We start from the raw sequence: 21,475 nt of genomic DNA, 5'->3' as shown, positions 1-21,475 counted from the left end.
TAGCAAAACAATAAGCGGTGTCAATGATATCTTGTACAAGTGTTCTTCCCTAATAACATCTCTGGAAATGTGCAACTTTTTATTTTAATTTTAGAATGCAAGTTCTTTGAGAGTAACCAAACATTTGAATGAAATGATCTGTACACCCAACTGGGAAAGCATGCAAACTTTAAAATTTAAGAGATCAGTGTTCCTGATATGGTGGTTCCTGATTAAATTATCAAGCTCCAACTTGGAGAGCAAATTTCTTTCAATTATATGCTCGGAAACCCCCTCTTTCTCTATGCAGCCTTTGCAATGCACCACAACAAACCCGTCACAAAGATCTGACTGCTACAAACTGAATTGGACCCGAATATAAATGAGTAGTTAAATGCTGCACTGCATTATTAATGATGCTTCACCAGCATACCTTACACGCAATTCTAAAACAAAAGCTGATGTGCACACCACATATATTTCTTCTAAAATTAGTCAATAGTTTTTAAAAAATGGACCCAGCAAACATTAAGAAATTGCCGTTCAAGTAGAATAGTGACTTCTTTTCCAAAATACACATAACAAATATAGGTATAAAAATCCCATTTCATTGTGCTGTAGGACGATCCATCTAGAAATCATTATTTTCCTCAGTGTGTGAAAGGTAACAGTGACCATTTCCAAGTCAATTTGTGCCACCCTAGAAATTTCAATAGGCACTTTCATTTGAGATTCACCATTGCACACATGAAATGATTTCCACATCAGACATGCATCAAATGATGACATACCCCATGCAAGCACTTCCATTGAAGCATTGAGGGGAAATTAAAGCCCTGACAAAAAAATAGTGCAGCTCATTTAAGCCTCATCACTTCGCTCTCCACCATTAACTTCCACAGTACTAACCACTGATCTCATCCACCTGAATGGCTCTGGCCCAAGACCCACAATTGGGCAGGACCTGAACTTTAGAACTCCATTCCTTCCACAACTTCACAAGATGCTGATTTCCAGTTACCCATCACTCATATCAACTCCTGCCTTAGCAAGAACTGGGACCTACTACACTTTGCCTACCGCCACAATAGATCAACAGAGGGTGCGATCTCACTGGCTCTCCACTCTGCACTGGATCATTTGACAATTAAAACACATACGTCAAGCTGTTCGGCATCGGGGGCCAGAGTCGACCGCAGGAAGAGCGAAGCCTTGGTCATTGGCAGCTGGTCCGACCAATCTTCTGTCCCCTTCACCATCAGGACTAACTACCTGAAGGTGCAGGGGATCTGGTTCAGAGGGACTGGTGTTGCAACAAGAATTGGGGCAGATAGCCAAGGTCATACGAAAATAGGTCTGTGGAGACTCTCTCTCTCTCCCCCAGTTTTGCAAAGGATGGGTCTGGCACTGCTGCCATGCAATGTGCCAGTCAACTGGACATTGCCACAACACCTGTCTTTTGTGGAAAAGATCTTCCCGAACAACATCTTTGACCACATCCATCAGTCAGCACAGAACATCCCAGAGGCACTGCGAGACAAGAACCTAGATCCTGTGGCATGGTGTCCTGAGCAAACTGCCCAACTTATCTGGTGAAATGCCTCATCACCAGAATTCGCCAACAATTGACAATAGACAATAGGTGCAGGAGTAGGCCATTCGGCCCTTCGAGCCAGCACCGCTATTCAGTGTGATCATGGCTGATCATTCACAATCAGTACCCAGTTCCTGCCTTCTCCCCATATCCCTTGACTCCGCTCTTTAACAGCTCTATCTAGCTCTCTCTTGAAAGCATCCAGACAATTGGCCTCCACTGCCTTCTGAGGCAGGGAATTCCACAGATTTACAACTCGCTGACTGAAAAAGTTTTTCCTCATCTTTCTAAATGGCCTACCCCTTATTCTTAAACTGTGGCCCCTGGTTCTGGACTCCCTCAACATTGGGAACATGTTTCCTGCCTCTAGCGTGTCCAATCCCTTAATAATCTTATATGTTTCAATAAGATCCCCTCTCATCCTTCTAAATTCCAGCGTATACAAGCCTAGTCGCTCCAGTCTTTCAACATACGACAGTTCCGCCATTCCGGGAATTAACCTAGTGAACCTAAGCTGCACGGCCTCAATAGCAAGAATGTCCTTCCTCAAATTTGGAGACCAAAACTGCACACAGTACTCCAGGTGCGGTCTCACTAGGGCCCTGTACAACTGCAGGACCTCTTTGTTCCTATACTCAACTCCCCTTGTCATAAAGGCCAACATGCCATTAGATTTCTTCACTGCCTGCTGTACTTGCATGCTAACTTTAAGTGACTGATGAACAAGGACACCCAGATCTCTTTGTACTTCCCCATTTCCTAACTTGACACCCTTCAGATAATAATCTGCCTTCCTGTTCTTACCACCAAAGTGGATAACTTCACATTTATCCACATTAAACTGCATCTGCCATGCCTCTGCCCACTCACACAACCTGTCCAAGTCACCCTGCATCCTCATAGCATCCCCTTCACAGTTCACACTGCCACCCAGCTTTGTGTCATCCGCAAATTTGCTAATGTTACTTTTAATCCCTTCATCTAAGTCATTAATGTATATTGTAAATAGCTGCGATCCCAGCACCGAGCCTTGTGGTACCCCACTAGTCACTACCTGCCATTCTGAAAGGGACCCGTTAATCCCTACTCTTTGTTTCCTGTCTGCCAACCGATTTTCTATCCATGTCAGCACCCTAGCCCCAAAACCATGTGCTCTAATCTTGCCCACTAATCTCCTATGTGGGACCTTATCAAAGGCTTTCTGAAAATCCAGGTACACTACATCCACTGGCTCTCCCTTGTCCATTTTCCTAGCACCTACACCTATCTTGGCTGGCGGTGAGAAGGACCCTCCCAGTGAGATCCTTCCTGTACCGTTGGAATCTTACTACTGATGCACGCTGCCCTCGGGACATGGGGAGGAGAGTGTTGCCCGCCTCGTTGCCAAGTGTAGATTGGTGAAGAGGGTCTGGAGAATGATGCAAAGCTCCTTGCCACAGTTCATCCGAACAGCTCTGTAACAGAGGACTCTGATTTACGGATAGATTGTCTGATTGAATGGTGCCAGAACAACAACCTTGTTCTCCACGTCAGTAATACCAATGAACATTATTGATTTTAGAAGAGAAAGACCGAGGATTCATGAACTGTCAGATGGGTCAGTGGTGGAGGGAGTGAACAACTTCAAGTTCTTGGGCATACCTTTGATGATTTGTCCTGGAGCTAGCACATTAAAGCAATCAGAAAGCAACCCTGAATCAGGTTTTGATCCAAAACATTGACCATTCCTTTACACCCACAGATACTGCTTGACCACTGAGTTCCTCTTGCAGATTCTTTGTTGGTTCAGATTCCACAATCTACAAACTTGTGTCTTCATTTTATAACTAAAGCTTTGGTCTCTGTGCGTCTCATTGAAAGTCACAACAAAGCAAAATACATTCGCTCAGATTTACATCTATGATGGTAGGAAATGCGCTTTATTGAAAATGCTTACAATCAGGATTATAACATACATGCTCATTAAGATAAATGTCACTTACTATTTGCTGTCCTCATTTGTCTTCTGCGTCCAACCCGATCTAAACCAATGGGTGTGCTTTGAGAGAAGTTTAAAGGTCGAATTCTGGCAGACACTGCTTTATATGGTGGTACCTGATGTGAAGGGATGGGTGGTCGAACTAACTGGAAACAGAATAAGTGAACAATGCATTCGAAAAAATATTAATTATTAGAAGTAAAATGACTTAGTTGAATAAGATTAATATTATAAGTATGCTATTTTTAGATTCAGAGGACGGGAACAGGCCCTTTGGTCAATTTACATTTAGCCGGAAGTGAAAAGGGGCAGAAATCTAGTCTCTCACAAGTGACGTGCAGTACAAAATATTTGAAATCTCCCAGTTTAAAAGTACAAATATAACTACTCTATCTACTTGTGTTGCCACTTTCAGGGAGTTATGGACTTGGAGCCCAAGATCCCTCTGTATCTCAATGCTGTTAAGGGTCTTACCATTAATTGCATATCTTCCTCCAACATTCAACCTCCCAAGTTGCAACACCTCACGTTGGAATTAAACTCTGGATTAAAGTCGCTGTTAATCGCGTGCATCTTAATCTTCTGGATCAGCCTACAATGGATGATTTTATCAAATGCCCTACTAAAATCCATGTAAACATTCACCGCCTTACCCTCATCGATCATCTTTGTCAGGTCCTCATAAAACTCACAATCAAGTTAGTAAGACATGACCTGCAGTGCATGAAGCCTAATTAACTCATTCTCTTCCCAATGGGAGTAAATCACATACTGAAGAATTCTCTTCAACAGCTTCCCTATCACCGATGTGAGGCTCACCGCCCCAAATTCCCTGGTTTCTCTCCACTTCCCTTATTAAGTAAAGCAAAATGGAAAAGTTTAATTTTGTGTAGAAGAGACAGCAAAAGTATCATCTTACTTGTACTGTAAGATGGTCCTCCATTTGCTCAGAGTTATTTTCATAGACATTGAACCCACCAATTACAGAGATGGGCCTTCTCTTTTGGTTCCCATTTTGCTGAATAATTGTATACTGCTGTGGCTGAGAATCAACACAAGATGCATCAGTGGTGTCCTCACAATCTGTAAAATCCATGTTTGGAGGTTGAACAGGAAGATCATTCTCTGGGATAGAAAACTTCCTGCTCGCAAACTGGCCATAGTCTGAAAGGGGCCGTTGTCGCTGCCTGCCTTTTCCACAGTTCCACCTCCTTTGACCAACTCTTTGTGTGTTCATTATTTCTTCTTCCAATGAAGATAATGGCTTTCTCCACAGGTCTTCAGAGGAAACCTTTCAAATATGAACACAGAGAATCATCATCTTTTTAGTATTGCTTCTTAATACAGAATCTTATTTCTTTGGTACAAATATCTCAATGTCAACTGCCTGTACATACAAGGATAGACGTCTGGACTGACTTTACAGACCTGAGAAAATATGCATTACAGGTTCGCCATCTATATACTAAAACTCTCGTTTGTTATCTTGTTTGTGACTGAACCTCAGCCAAAACGGTACACGATAGCGCAACAATTTTAAGCCCACCTTGCTCACCATCGTCACTTTAGTGATAATGCAAGTAGCTTTATTGAAATCGGTGTTATATTTTTTAAGTTATTCACATTTTAAAGTTTAAAAGGAGGGGAGGGGGAGGGGGGGAGAGGGGAGGGAGGGGTTGAGGAGAGAGGGGAGGGGGGGGGAAGACAGGGTGCTGCACCAATGCAGGAGAGCTTTGGGCCCAACGGATCCATTTTGTCTAGTATTTATCCTAAATCTTCTTCGATATCCAGATTTTGTTGATTTTCACAACCTTCTGAGGTCAAGCAATTGTTAAACATTGAGAAAACATGGGCAGGAAAAAAGATAACTACCTAAGCCAACTGTATACAAAAGTTAAGAATATTTAATTGTCATATGTATCAGCAATGGAACTAATAAACGCACACATAAATTGATTGGTACGTGCTGAATGATATTTGGATTTAGGGACAGGAAAGGGATGTATGTGCGAAAATAAGTATCCATCTTGGCATCACCATGAATTTTAAAGTATTTAAGAGTCTACAAATAAAACTGATTCCTTTGCTAGCATGCCAAAAATACCCATAAATTTGGAATTATTTTAGCACTATGGATAATTCTAAATTACAAGCCTAGATTTCCAGTCTGCACAGACATAAAGCTGGAAATACTATATACACCCAAGAATTAAAAGTCAGGCAGTTTTATAATGGGCAAATGATCACAGTGTTGATTTTAAGCCGGTGTCAAACAAAAATTCAGTGCTTTTTATGTTACAATAATTAATTGCGTTTTTCTGTACATTATTTTTCAAAGGTGAGTCACTTATGACCAAAGATAATACAGCAGAGCAAGATAGACCACTCGACCCTAAAAACCGTAGCATGTCATGGCGCCATTTTAGGAGGCAGAAACATTTAAAAAGAAAAACTACAAAAATCTGTGAATTGATAGGTGAGATATATTCTGCATTTTTATAGTATCATCACACATACTGTTCCCCCAAAACACTGATTACACTACGAGAGGCATAGTGAACGGCGGGCTTTGCCTACTAAAATGGCAGACATTCCGCTCCTTTGCGTACTACACTTCAGTATAGGTGATTTCGACGGAGTGTTCATCTTGCTCCTCTAGTATCTTTGCTTATGACAGTGATTTTTACACCACCTTTGTATTCAATGAACATTTGTGATAACACATGGAGAAGTTTAGAGCAAAATAATTACAAAGGGAGAGAAGATTACAAACTACATTTAAATTCCACTTTCCATTCTAACCTGCCTGCTTGGACTCCGTCACTGCCAGAGTAAGACCACACTCAAACTGGAAGATATTTGGGTAGCATACAACAAAATGGTATGAACACTGAATTCTCCATTGTCAGGTAACCACCCCCAAGCTTCTCATCTAGCCAGCATGCCCCTACCACTTAAGTAAGTCATTTAGCAAGTAAATATTATTTAGTGGGTTAAAACATACTGTTGGACTCCCTCCATTCCCTAACTCAGTTCCTTTCCCCTCATCCACCTGCTTATATCCCACTTATACCATCCACAGGTTCCGGATGTTTTTTCCCCTTCTCTGTTTCCTTCTAACCACGTCCCTCCTGCTCGTTTTGCATTTTATTTTCCACCTTCCTTCCTTAGCAGACTCCACCATCTGCACCTTTTTGTCTTCTCTACAAATCACCTCCAGCCCCTGGTTGTTATCTCCACCCTTCTCTCCTCCACCTAACTCATCCGGCCAATCAAACCCTCCTCACTTGGATCCACTTTCACTTGCTAGCTCTTGCCCCACTCCTTCCTACCAACTATCTCCCCTCTACTCCATCAGTCTAAAGAAGGGCGCCGACTCGAAATGTTACCTGTCCATTTCCCACCACAGATGCTGCCTGACCTGCTGAGTACCTCAAAGTGTTTGTTTTACACAGTTAAACAATATTTACTTGCTCAGTACTTTACTTAAGCTTCTGTATTAAGTTAGATTAATGCAGTTAGCAACTAATCCTTGCAGATATCACGTATTTAGCTAAAATGAAATTATTATATCAACCGCATGGTCAGATATTGATGCTCAACGCATGCACTGATAAAATATACAATTCTTATTGATTGTGGCCATTTAGACAACCATTTATTTGTAATATGAATCCTTATTGGAACATGCCAGTCAGTCTGAGAATCTCAGTCATATGCACAGCAGACTAACAACATAAATCATCAACTGCACACTTTGCACCATGTATCACAACTTAAAACCTCAAAGATTTCTAACAGAATACAAATTGCAATTGTTGTGGTTGAGATGTAAAAGATGCATTGACTCCCTCCAGTCACAAAATGCTGGAGTAATTCAGCGGGACCGGCAGCATCTCTGGATAGAAGGAATGGGTGATGATTCTTCAGACTCAGTCTGAGAAGGTTCTCAACCCGAAAAGTCACCCATTCCTTCTATCCAGAGATGCTGCCTGTCCCGCTGAGTTGCTCCAGCATTTCGTGTCTATCTTCGGTGTAAACTAGCATCTGCAGTTCCTTCCTACACGGACTCCCTCCAGTCTGTTGAACAGATTTACAAATTATCTTTTGAATATGATATTCATATTCTCATCATATTTTTCTCTTTTTATTTAGGTACTTACAAAATTCAGTCAAATAGAAAATTTGCACTTAAGCACCTCCAGTTTCAGCCATTAGAAAAATGAAAAGAAGTCCCATAGTTTAAAAACATTTAATTTTCTGCATCATGTCTTTTGACAAACAATATATATTAATTTCATGGAAAAATAATTTCTCACTTTATGTGATGATTTGCGCTCTCGGTCTAATTTGGTGCAATCGGGTTTTGCCTGTTGCACAATATTATTTGCTTAGATTGGAGTCATAAAGATATTTCTGCAGGGGAATGTAACCTTATTTATGTTTGAGGTAAGGTACCATCATTCACATTGCATTCATCACATCAGTTGTCAGAGCAGTGATATTTCTTTATGCCAGTTTGGGAATAATGTAATCCTTCGTGAGCTGCTAAATACTGAACCTTCTGAAGTGGCTTAAAAAATTATGTTGTTTTATATAGCTGTTTTTGTGCACAGCGGAAGCCTGACAAGCCACAGCTGTGATACATGGAAAACCAGGGTGATAAAAAGGAACTGCAGTTGCTGGTTTATACCAAAGATAGACACAAAATGCTGGAGTAACTCAACGAGTCAGGCAGCATCTCTGGAGAAAATGGAGAGTTGACGTTTCGGGTCGGGACCCTTTCTCAGACTCGAGAAGACTTCAGTCTGAAGAAGTGTCCTGACCCAAAATGTCACCTATCCATTTTCTCCAGAGATGCTGCCTGACCCGTTGAGTTACTCCAACATTTTGTATCTAAAATCAGGGTGATCTTTGTTTACTGTAATTATTTCATGAAAAATTGTGAAAAGCAATGGAAAAATCAATGGAGCATTTATTTAAAACAGTGCGAGCGCTCGGAAATGTGGGGCAAGAGAGAATGTGACGTGTGTGGTGAACTTTACTCTGTTCAAGATTTGTTAATATATTTACACAAGATGCTAGAAGTGATCATGTGATCTAATGTTTAGCAAGCCTCCAGGAACACATCCAAGCTTATGAGGGAGTACTGCGTAGGTTCACCAGGTTAATTCCCAGGATGGCGGGACTGTACAACTGCAGTAAGACCTCCCTGCTCCTAATCTCAAATCCTCTCACAATGAAGGCCAACATGCCATCAGCTTTCTTCACTGCCTGCTGTACCTGCAGTGACTGATGTACAAGCACACCCAGGTCTTGTTGCACCTCCCCTTTTCCTAATCTGACACCACCAGATAATAATCTGCCTTCGTGTTCTTGCCACCAAAGTGGATAACCTCACATTTATCCACATTATATTATACTGCATTCCACCAGGTGGCGTCGTCAGCGATGGCAGACTCGCCAACAAGCCTGTCTGTCTTTTCGTGCACTGCCTTGAGGACATAAAATGTTGGATGGCACAGAACTTCCTTCAACTAAACGAGAGCAAGTCTGAGGTCATCCTATTCGGCCCCCCTGACTCCATCAAAATGATAACAGGCAGCCTTGGAAGCATATCCTCTCTAGTCAAACCATATGTCAAAAACCTTGGCGTGATATTTGACTCTGCATTAAAGTTTGACAAGCAAGTCAACGCTGTGGTAAAAGCCAGCTTCTTCCAGCTTCGTACCATAGCTAAAATCAAACCATTCCTCCAATTTGACAACATTGAAAAAATCATCCACGCATTCATTTCCTCCCGCCTAGACGACTGCAACTCCCTATACACTGGGATCAGCCAATCATCCCTGTCCCGCCTGCAATTGGTCCAAAACGCTGCAGCGAGACTCCTGACGGGTACCTGTAAAAGGGACCACATCACCCAGATTCTGGCCTCTCTCCACTGACTCCCAGTACAGTACAGAATCAACTTCAAGCTCCTCCTATTCACATACAAAGCCCTAAACGAGCTTCCCCCCCCCCACCCCCCCCATATCAAAAATCTTCTAACCCACCACTCTATCTCCAGGTCCCTCAGGTCGGCCGACTTGGGGCTACTGACTATCCCGCGGTCTCGGCTTAAGCTCAGGGGTGACCGCGCTTTTGCTGTTGCAGCTCCTAGACTGTGGAACAGCATCCCTCTCCCCATCAGAACTGCCCCCTCCATCGACTCCTTTAAGTCCAGGCTCAAAACCTGTTTCTACTCCGTAGCGTTTGAGGCCCTCTGGGGCGCTGTGAATTGTTTATGTTTGTGCTGTTATGTTTGTGTGCCATTGTATGTTCGTTCTTAGTACCTGAACTGATGTACAGCACTTTGGTCAATGTGTGTTGTTTTTAAATGTGTTATACAAATAAAATTGACTTTACTTGACTTGACAAAATGCTGGAGTAACTCAGCAGGTCAGGCAGCATCTAGGAGAGATAGGGAATGGGTGACGTTTCGGGCCGACACTTTCCTCCACAGCATCCAAGCTAATGTTTCTCCTTACTATTGCATTAATCTCCTCTTTAACCAGCAATGCTACCCCACCTCCTCTTCCTTTCTGTCTATCCTTCCTGAATATTGAATACTCCTGCATGTTTAGCTCCCAGCCTTGGTCACCTTGGTACTCAATAAAAATGAATGCATTACTAACCCTTTTCAGGAGTTAAGAATTAACCACATAAAGACCAGACTAATTAAGGTGGCAGATTTAAATCTCAGAAGGATAGTAGAGTCATAGTCATAGAATCGTACAGCATAGAAACAGGCTCTTTGGCCCATGCTGACCAAGATGCCTCATTAATGCTAGTCTCACCTGCCCCGCATTTGGCCTATATCTCTCCAAATCTTTTCTATCCATGAACCTGTCCAAATGTTTTTACATTAACAAATAACCTTTTATTTAAAACAAAAAGTAATTTTATAAACACTGCAGCATAATTTACTTTAAAAAAAAAAGCTTTTTCAAAGTTTTAATTCTTTACATTCTTTTAATTCTTTACATCCCCAATTAGTGGATAATTCTCCAGGGCTTGACCGAGAGCATCGTCAGACCTTGTAGTAAGCTAGGGAGAGATATTTGCATCATCTCTAGCCCACAGGCAAAGATGTGGAAGAATGGAAGGTGGCTAATGTTGTACTGTTATTCAAGCAGGACAGCAAGGACAAGCCAGGGAACTACAGCCTGGTAAGCCTGACTGACATCAGTGGTGGGAAAGTTGTTGGAGGGGATTCTTGGGGACAGTATCCCTCAGCAATTGGATAGGCACAGACTGATTAGGGATACTCAGAATGGCTATGTATGTCGGAAATCATACTAATCTCTGTAAATTTGGCAGGTTTGATTTTGCTTTTTAAACTTGGATTCAAATTTCACTCATTTTTGACCACATTTTTTTTTAAATGGTTGACAAAAATTGTTATTTGAATCTCAATAATTTATTAAAATTCCACTAGAATTAGAATCACAAACTGCAGCTAAAATAGTGATAATGAATGGTTATTTGAATACAAAATTATAAATTGAGGTTTATTCTGAATTTTCCAAATCAGATTCATATCATGAATTATCATTGCAGCTTACGTTTAAACTGAAATTGTTGCAATTTATAAATGTTGAATCTTTTGTATCACTTAAAATATCAAACCACTAATTGTTTGCAAATGTGATAAACCTCCAAAAGGGGGCAAAAGAAAATAGAGTTGGAGAATATAAAACTAAATATTGCATATTTTAAATAAAATAAAATACTTTAAAGGTTCATCAGATCAGGCTGAATCTGTGGAAGGAGGAAGCAAAGAGTAAATACATTTTGATTACATTTTATTTGAGAGACATAAGCACCCTGTGACTCAGAACTACAAAAGACAAGGCTCAAGTGAATCAGGATGTAAATGGAAGTTAGGGACATAAGAGAGGAAGGGAGTTATCAGTGTGGACTAATGATGAGCTATTGATGATGTTGAAGCTTGAGAGCAAGTCAATAGGGAACAGAAATATTATCGTGCTCATTGCCATCAAAGATGATTTTGGATAAATCGGCTGCTGCTGATTTTATTAAAAGGTTGGCGTTTGCTAATTCTGATGCCACACAGACCAATGGAACCATTATATATCATTGTGCTGCTGCTAGCATTGAAGGCAAGCAGATTATTTTGGAAGAGGTTCCGATAAAGCTCTGTGTTTGTGAAGATGATAGATCTTGGAATGTGTTAATGCATTAATGCGTGCAAATGGAGATCAAAGTTCTCAGGTTAAAACAGTAGAGGTAACATGAAATGGTATCTGTCCATCTTAGTTAGGTAATGAGGAAAAACCTTGGCAGATAAATATGCTCTAGTGGTAAGAATTTATGTTTCATTCTAATTGATAAGATGTCTCGGTGCTAATTTTGAGAGGCCGTATGCACCAGAAGTGTTGCAGGTATTGCGAAGAGGCCTAAAAAGGCAAGAAATTCCTAGTAGCAGTGCTAGGAAAAGATTTTCTCGGCAGAAGAATAAATATTTGAGGACCCCACACCTAAAAGGAGAATAAGAAGGTACTGGCCAGACAGTTGATGGATTTGACCAGCTAGTATCAATTGTCTTCTTAATGATTTTAGTATATGTACTGATAAGGCACATATAGCAAACATTCCTTCCCCTATCTGTCTCGCAAACAAAGGAGGACTAACTGTTGACATAATGATGGATCTGTTGAGCTTACCATTGATGAGGTCATGAAAATGATAGAGTTTAAAAACGGTTACAGTGCCTGGTCTCAACAGTATTTCTCTTAATAAAATTAAAGGGCGATTTTGAGATTTTAGCCAAGATGTATTCAATGTAAATGACTTGCAAGAGGATTCCACATGATTTAAAAAACAGTCATACACAGTCCTTACCCCAAAATCAGATGCTCTAATAATGCTTTAAAATATCGATCACTGGTAACAGATTACAATTGGATTCATTATTTTAAGGACCTTCACTAAAATTATTTTCAAATAATTAGCGAATACAATTATGATTAATGATCGGCAGAAGAGCTCGACAATTGTCACTCCTGATTGTAACCAGAATATCTGTATTTAAAATAATATATTGATTGGTGGCAAGAAAAACTTTAAGGACCTTAAAGGTATTTTCATTTACCTTTTTAAGGCTTTTGATTAAGTAGAACATATGATTACAGGCAAAGTGTTACGCCGTTAAGTGGTCTGCAGGGACTTTACCAGTATTGTTTTGGAACTTAACTTTGATTCTTCTATGGTGAATGAGGGTAGAAGAGGGAAACCAGCTGTAATTCCCACAAAGAAACTGTGGAATGGGAACAGTGTGGATGGTTGGTGCTTAGGGAATCCAACATTGTTTGTGATGATGGCAAGTACTGGACTCAGCTACCATGCTCAATGAGAATATAGGTGTGGTTGGATGTTGTTGAACAGATAGAGGACAACGACTGATCATTGGGCAAGGTTCAATTAGCAAAATTTCATGTGTACTTACCTTTTAAAACTTATTATGGAGCATTGTCAGATCTCCTTTGGGTCTATTGCTGATGCTAGGGGCAAATGGTTCCTGGAAAATGACTTTCCTTTGAGCTTAGGATCATGAGATTTAAGAGCTTCACATCCCTGGTATCTTGGACTATTACAAATGTATACATTTTTATGGATCAATATACAAAGTTATCTTTTGATTTTTATAATTTCTTGCCTCAACACGTTAAATAAGTTTGCCATTACTAACTAGATGGTCATGCCCAGTTATGCTAGTATGTCTAAGGATTGTTTTCTGGTTGTGTCTCAACTTATTTTTCCCTGCCCATTTTAACATCTCATGGATAGTTGTGATTTTTATGTAGACGACCAACATAGATGATTGAAGTCAAAATAGATGATTTTTATTGTTATATTAACGCTAGAGCCTGTTTCCATGCTGTATAACTATGAATTTATGAAATGCTCCTACTATTTCTTACGTACTTTGATTAGATTATTAGGTGGTAACATAATCCAATTTCCTAACTCGGGTTTAGAGACTGACCATCACCTAGGCACTCCTTCAATAATTTAGGGCACCAACCTACATTTAAGTCTGGCAATAAACATACAGAACTTCAAATTAATGCAGAGTATAAACTATGTTTGCTATATATAAATTGATGGTCTGAAAGGCCCAATTCTGCTGCCATGCCTTATGGCCTTATGGTGTTAAATTCAATATAGGGGGCATTTCAATGGCATTAAAAGAATAATCCATGACACTCATTCAAGTAAACTAATTGATGTAATTCATGTGCAAACTTAGAATCCTTCATAACTCAGCTGTCGTAAAAATAACTGAGACTGATATAAAAACAGCTTTTGTAGCACTAACCCTCTATTTAAAGAAATTGTCTTCACAATTTCAAGGCTATTTTCCCATCTCATCAGTGCTAAAACAATGCTGATTGCTTCGATTGCCACATTTCTTAGTTCCTCATCCAACTTAATGGCATAAGAATTTATGTGCAAATAAATGTTTTTCCCAAATTTTTAAGTGTGAATTTCTTTCATGAGCATATTATGTACTTGGACTTTAAGTGCATTGTAAAAAGTCTATATATATTTAACATACAGAAATACCAAGGCATAATCAAAGCCTTCAAAGGAAAAGCATATACTTTTTTCATGTGTCAAAACTCCTACCACAACAACAGCAGATGAAGTAGTTATTAGTCATATTTAATGTGTATTGGACGCTGTCATGTTAAAAGAATTATCACTTTTTTTGGGGGGAGATTAATTAGGATATAAAATATTACCTCTTCTTTCTTTTCATCCATTTCCGAAATCATTGTGTTCAGACTAAGCTGCGAATAGCTGCTAATGCCACTGTCCTCATTACCATCAAAGTATACCGTTTGCACCATATCCTGAAAAGACACAGGACATCTTCCAGCTTTTGGAATGATTCCTTCAGTTCGTCCATCGCTGTCCATTGAGCTAAGAGACAAATTACTATACTGATTTGAACAATGGGATGGAATGTTGTATTTGATTTTTTCAGTGCTAAGACTCTGAGGTTTAAAAGTTACTGCTGTGATAGGAGTTTCGGGCTGTTCATTTCTAATTATGAACCGAGTCGATTCACTTGAATTGTTAAAAAAAACTTCATCAGTAGTGGGACTAATGGGAGAACAGGTAATTAGATCGCTTGGATTTGTTACAGCTTTGTTGAAGTATTGGGAAGGTCTATTGATTTGAAATTCTGGTGAAGAGAGTGATTTCTCCATGTGCACGATAACAATTGGAACACATATGCTGGTGGATGGGCTACAGGGTTCAAGACAGGAAGAATCGTTCTTCCAGTTGGATTTGTATGTGTATCTTTCACTGTCAGCACCACTAGAAACTCTTCGAGAATAATCATCATGCAGCCTGCTATTAGATTGGTTTCCTTGTTCATATAATGGTGAATTTTCCTTTGAGGGGCTCTCTCGCCTTTTTGCACCATCTGTAACATTACTCACTAATCGTAGCATTCTGTCAAGACCTTTAGTCCTGATTGGGCCTCTCCAATGTTTTGATTGGGTTTTAGTATTGACTGTGGCGTCCTCATCGTTTTCCGAAGTGCTTACTGTATTTCCTAAATCCACATTTTCATTGGTTACTTTTAACTCTGTAAAGTTGCAGGCCGATTTCCTTATAAATGAACTTTTCTTGAAAAAGCTTAAATTCTCAGTGCTTTTGCTTCTTCTGTAGATAACTTTGTGGTTTTTACAATTGGTTACCATTGAATCACTAACGTTTGATTCTTGGGCCCCAAGTGGCACAATGCTGGTAGAATTCTCTTGAATTGGAGATTTATCACAGTCAATTAAATTTATCCGTCCAATCCTGTAAGCACGTCTAATGCTCCGTGATCGATGGGTGTGGCGCAAAAAGACTTCATCGACGTCTTCCGTTTCCGAGCCATCTGAGGCACAGTCATCTGCAGAGCTACATATGTCCTGTAAAGTCTCTGTGCAAGAATATTTACTCTGCATTTGTACGCCATGGCCATTTTGCATATGTTTGTGCTCATTTTCAACATTTTCCACATTTCTGACCGCAGAGTTATCTCTCGCTTGAATTCCATGAAAAACTGAAGATTTTAATTTTTTTAAGGAACTCATTTTCCTCAGGGTTGATAAGGCATTCCACGTGGGCGAATTTCCCATCATTATCACAGAACAGGGTCTATTGTCAGAGCTCCAGTTGGCTTTCTTCCTAGGATTTGAAAATATTTGCATAGTTTTTGAAGAACTCATATTATCCCTACTTTCCTGTCCATTGATGTTTCTATGATCATAATAGTTATCCATCTTCTGTGGAGACGAACCTTTTAACATCCTAGAGTCTGAATTACCAGTGGATAACAAGATATCAATGCTCCCATTTGTAGATCCATTACACGATTTCATGTTGCCATTGTGATAAATGTTGGAAGAAGTTTGGCCACTGATCAGCTTGACATGGACGTTTTCTTTAATTGACCCCACTTCAGTTTCACTTTCCTTCATTTCATTTATCTGGAGTAACATTAATGATTCACTGGATTCAAGAGTCTGTATGGAAAAAATACAAAGAAAGGAGTTAATAATATTTTTTGCATTTATTAACAATTGACAAACCATTTTGGCTGGATGAAGTAATAAACCATAACTTCTGAGAATCGGCTAGGTTTTAAAATGTATACATGACCTTTCTGCTATTAGAACACAGTTACCAGCGGCACAGCAGATGGTGCTCCCGCCTTACAGTTCCAATCGACCCTAACCCCTTGTGCTGGCTATGTGGAGTTTGCACATTCTTCCAGTGACCCCTTCAGTTTCTCCAGGTGATAGACACAAATTGCTGGAGTAACTCAGCTGGTCAGGCAGCATTAGTTCCTTTCTACACAGTTTCTCTAGATCCTTTGGTTTCATCCCACATCCCAAAGACAAGGCGTAGGCTCGTTGGATGCTGTAAATTACCCCCAGTGCAGATGGACAGTGGTAGAATCAGTGTGGGGAGTTAAGGAGACTATCGGAGAAAATCAGCTACAAGGAATTAGTGGGGGTGTAGGATTATTGCTAATGCTACGAGAGTTAGCATAAACTCAATGGGCTGAACAGCTTCCTCTTACGTCGCAGTGACACAAGTAATAATGCTTCTGATAATTCTTTCCAGAATAATGATTAATAATTCAGACATGACACAAGATGACTCCAAATGCAGCCCTGGTACAATCATTCTTTCTCCACGTGAATATGAAGAGAGTCATTGTAGTCTTTTAAAATTGTATGCAGAAATCCAAATGACCACACTTTGGGGAAGACATGCAGCTGATCACTATCTCAATATGTAATGTTCAATGCAATGTTCTGAGACTCAATGCATTAATTATTTTCTATTTACAATCACACACACTTCAGTTTATGATTAAATACTTTGTTCCAGGGATTCTCCAACGTTAAGCATAATTTTTAGCTAATTTCCCGATAAGTACTCCTTACATTGAAAGTTAGGTAATAATAATATATTCCATTTATTCCTTTATTTGTCCCACATCGGGGAAATTTGCAGTGTTACAGCAGCAAAGTGGATAGCAAGATACATTCATTATAAATAAAGATAAGGATAATTGTCATCATTTACTGTGTTTTTTTTAAACTGTTACTGTTAACTGGTCTGTTGACTGGTCTTCTGGGAGTAGCGCTGGTTGTGCAGTCTCACAGCAGCGTTGAGATATTGTAATATTTACAAAAAATACAAAATATTGTTTGCAACATTAGAGCGTGGAGAAAGTCAGAATTGAAGGAAGTGAAGATTGAAGCTTGTAGTGGTTGTTCTAATTCTGAGCTTTGGGTCATTGTCAATGCTTTCACTGAAGCAGGTGGAGGATGGGCGTTACATTCAGCATCCTTAAGATAAAAATCCTCCACCAACCTGTAGTCAGCCTTAAAGGCTCATGGTGAGATACTATAAAATGTAGACCACTTCCCATATATCAGTGGCCATGTCTGAATAAAGGCAGATATCGATGAAATTCCACACCACCAGCATACTCTTTGGTTCTCCCCCACACCAGTTTCCTCTCTCTTCCCTTACCCCTGCGCATATCTGCTTCAGATGCCATTTACCCTTCAGCTCTCTCCTAAGCACCTCCGATTAGCACCTCCCATACTTATCAGATTCCACCACTAGCAGCCTTTGAGTTGCAGTTTATTATCTTCCAGCCATCATTACCTTCACCCTCCCTTCCCCCCACCTGACTCCATCTGCCTTTTACCGAAAATAGACGCAAAATGCTGCAATAATTCAGCGGGTCAGGCAGCAGCTCTGGAGAAAAGAAATAGATGACATTTTGGGTCGGAACCCTTCTTCAGACTGAAGATAGAGAATACCGGAACAAAACTAGGCCAGCAACAGAAGACCTCAGGAAGGGAGAGTGGGGAGTCCATAATGGCACATTGTTTGGCGGGGAAGATGTGCTCACGACAGGGATACAAGGATGCGAACAGTGGAACTAGTAGAACGATTAGGTGGAGGAGGCTGAGTTACTCTGGCATTTCGTGTCATAGAGATTCATAGTCTTAAAGCATGGAAACAGGCCCTTTGGCCCAATTTGCCCATACCGGCCAACATGTCCCATCTACGCTCGTCCCACCTGTCTGCATTTGGCCCATATCTCTCTAAACCTGTCCTATCCATGTACCTGTCTAAATGTTTCTTAAACATTGCAACAGTTCCTGCCTCAACTACCTCCTCTGGCAGCTTGTTCTATACACCTACCACCCTTTGTGTGCAAAAGCCACCCCTCAGATTCCTATTAAAGCTTTTCCACCTTAATTCTCAATTCTCCTAATCTGGACAAGAGACTCTGTACATCTAATGATCTAAATTGCTATTGCACAAATGGGAAAAGCTCAGAGTTTTTCCTCGTCCCCAAAAATTGTTCACTTTGCATGCGTCCAATATTACTTAGCCAATACTTGCCATTAATTTACTGTATTAAAAATGGAACGGCACCACTGCAATTAAATGCCTCAATATTAGTACTGATATGAATTGCTGCGACAAATATTACATCCTTAATACAAATCCAGTCAAAGTTCTAAGATGCGGTGCTTCTATTTAAGCTATCCATGCCTTAAGAATACAAAGGATGCAGTAATTAATTAATGTTTACATTTATACATTTTTGCACCCTATTCCTATATAATTAAAATTAATTTCCCTTAACATTTTTAAGCGTATCCGCTGGGGCGGGACAGTGGCGCAGCAGTAGAGTTGCAAACCCAGAGACCCGGGTTTGATCCTGACTGCGGGTGCTGTCTATATGGAGTTTGTACGTTCACCCCGTTACCACAAGAGTTTTCCATGGGTGCTTTGGTTTCCCCCACACTCCAAAGACGTACAGGTTAATTGGGATCAGTAAAAATTGTCCCTAGTGCGTAGGATAGTGCTAGTGTACAGGGTGATCACTGGTCAGCACGGACTCAGTGGGCCAAAGGGCCTGTTTCCACATTGTATCTCTAAACTAAACTTTCCCATAAAAACATTAAAAATGTAATTTTATGCAGCTCAGATGGAAGATGGTGCTCATCCTATTCAAGCCCACAATACTTAAAATACACTGACAGTACAATGCAGAATCAAACATCACCATTCTTGGTCAGTCCATTAACCCATGCAGATAGACACAAAATGCTGGAGAAACTCAGCAGGACAGCAACTCTGGAGAGAAGGATGGGTGACATTTCGGCTTGAGACCCTCTTCAGACTGATCTCTATCCAAAACGTCACCCATTCCTTCTCTCCAGAGATGCTGCCTGTCCCGCTGAGTTACTCCAGTATTTTGTGCCTGTCTTTGGTTTAAACCAGCATCTGCAGTTTCTTCCCACACTAACCCAAATATATTGACATTAATTTTAAAAGGAGTAGCATTGACTGAAACTTGTTATATTGATTATGACCAAGTAACTTTAGAAAAAAATGCTAGGTTCTTGTCACGTTGTATGAATCAGATTAACACTAAAGAATCACTGAACTAGTCAACAACACACATAAAAATGATCTTACCCGAGTGATATTCGAAAGAACGAGTAATAAAAGGTACAGATTCACTCTTCTAAAGACCATTGAACAACAGCCATTTCATTGAAACAAGAAGATCAAATCACAAACCAGTTAGGCCAGCTTCATACAAAGGAACAGCTCAATGTCTCCAAACCAGAAGTGAAAATTCACATTATTTGGAGGAAGGAAAGAAATTCCGCAAGAATAAAATGGAGGTGAGATTCTATAATAAGCAAAAGAAAAGCATCTCTCGACAAAGGACTGTCAGTGACTCCCAGTCAGGAAGAAGGGACCCGACCCAAAATGCTGTCTGTCCTTTCCCCCCCACGGATGCTGCCCGACACTCAGAGCTCCTCCAGCAGTTTGTTTTTCGTTCAATTTCTAGCTGGTTATTTGTTTGGCAAATCGCATCCCTTGAGAACAATAAAGGAATAGAGAAAGCATTCACAGCTGCATGACTTGGGGCTAGCTTCCTCTTTGATCCACTATGCAAAAATCAAAATACAGTTGAAGTAGCCTCTTCATTTGGGAGAGGGGGGATAAAGAGCAATGAATTGCATCAGCATTCTGCTCAGGCAAAGGTGGGTGAATAAACTAGATGCCTTATAATTTTAAAAGGCACAAAAAAAAACCTCAATGTACAGATTCTCCATTTATTATTTGATACTGATGCAGACATTTAAAACAACCCAGCTAATCAGTTCATGAACTCTTGTGAACAATATAACTAAAACATTTTGTAAAAACAAGAAACTGCAAATGCTGGTTTACAAAAAAAGACACAAAATGCTGGAATAACATTGTGGGTCAGGCAGCCTCTCCGGAGAACATGCAAAGATGATGTTTGGGGTTGTAGCGGAAAAAGAGTTTGGGGGGTGAGTCGACGGCTCCGGCCTGCTGGCAGTTGGGGGAGAGGTGAGGATCGGAGGAGTTAATGGCTCTGGCCCGTAGGTGGTTGAAGTGCAGGTAAGAGTTGGCAGTGGCAGTGGCAGGCACGGCCTGGGAACAGCCGAGGAAGCTGTGTACAACAGCAGTGACATCTTTCTTTAGGGTGCACCTTAAAAACTACTTAATCAATTTTTGGTCACCTGTGCTCTTTGTCCACTTGTGGCTCACTGGCAATTTTTAATTGTTCGTGTGAGGCACCTTGGGACATTAACCATGAACGTTTAATACAAGTTATTGTTATTTTTTAATGGAATTTGGAAAATGAATGCTTGTCCTTATAGATATTTTAAGATTGAGGATAAATTTAAATGTCAGGTTTTTTTGCCAATTGTCACCATGCAGCTTGTTGCATATGGTACTAACCATTAAATGCCATTGGACAGAAATTATTCTAATACAAGAAAATGTGCTGTGATGAATCATTTGTCAGATTGCACAACCAGCTATCGCAAAGTAAACCAATATCAGTGCTCTGTACCATACATATATTTGCCCAAACTTAGAATGAACACTGCAACACGTAGTATAAGCAGAAGTTGGATGAATTCTAATCAAAAGGACACAAACAGGATATGTTTCATGGTGTCAATAGCTATTGAACCGAAGCGTATACAGTCTAACAATCTTTGAAACATTCGTTCTTTAAAAATTATTGCAGTTAACAAGGTTTATAAACAACAACAAAAAAAGTTATTTATTACAAAGTTTTTGATTTGGACATTTTGGTCCAAACTATGTCCCGTTATCATAATTCCGTGAATTGATGGAAGAAATTACCCAGGAAAGCATTACCACACGCCCGCGGTGATGATAAACATAAACAGGGTGTCATGTGTATTCACAGTTTAAACAAACATACAATCAAACCAAGATAGACAAGGTTA

At 40.2% G+C, this 21,475-nt stretch overlaps 1 protein-coding gene across 4 annotated transcripts in view; it reads right to left on the bottom strand.

The window, feature by feature from the left end:
• The window catches only part of LOC144595217 (spermatogenesis-associated protein 13-like), a 98,420-nt gene that overhangs the window by 30,939 nt on the left and 46,006 nt on the right, over nucleotides 1-21,475 (bottom strand). For 3 of the 4 annotated variants that reach the window (XM_078402423.1, XM_078402422.1, XM_078402420.1), the window contains 3 exons: nucleotides 14,363-16,147; nucleotides 4,471-4,842; nucleotides 3,556-3,697 (listed from right to left, as the gene is read on the bottom strand). In XM_078402423.1, coding sequence (XP_078258549.1) covers nucleotides 3,556-3,697; nucleotides 4,471-4,842; nucleotides 14,363-16,147 — 2,299 coding nt within the window. Of the gene's footprint in view, nucleotides 1-3,555; nucleotides 3,698-4,470; nucleotides 4,843-14,362; nucleotides 16,148-19,646; nucleotides 19,719-21,475 lie in introns of those variants that run through there. The other variant, XM_078402421.1, reaches the window with a different exon arrangement.

Source organism: Rhinoraja longicauda, chromosome 7 (assembly GCF_053455715.1).
Source record: "Rhinoraja longicauda isolate Sanriku21f chromosome 7, sRhiLon1.1, whole genome shotgun sequence".
Lineage (NCBI taxonomy): Eukaryota > Metazoa > Chordata > Chondrichthyes > Rajiformes > Arhynchobatidae > Rhinoraja > Rhinoraja longicauda.
This window is presented reverse-complemented; position numbering and strand designations above follow the sequence as displayed.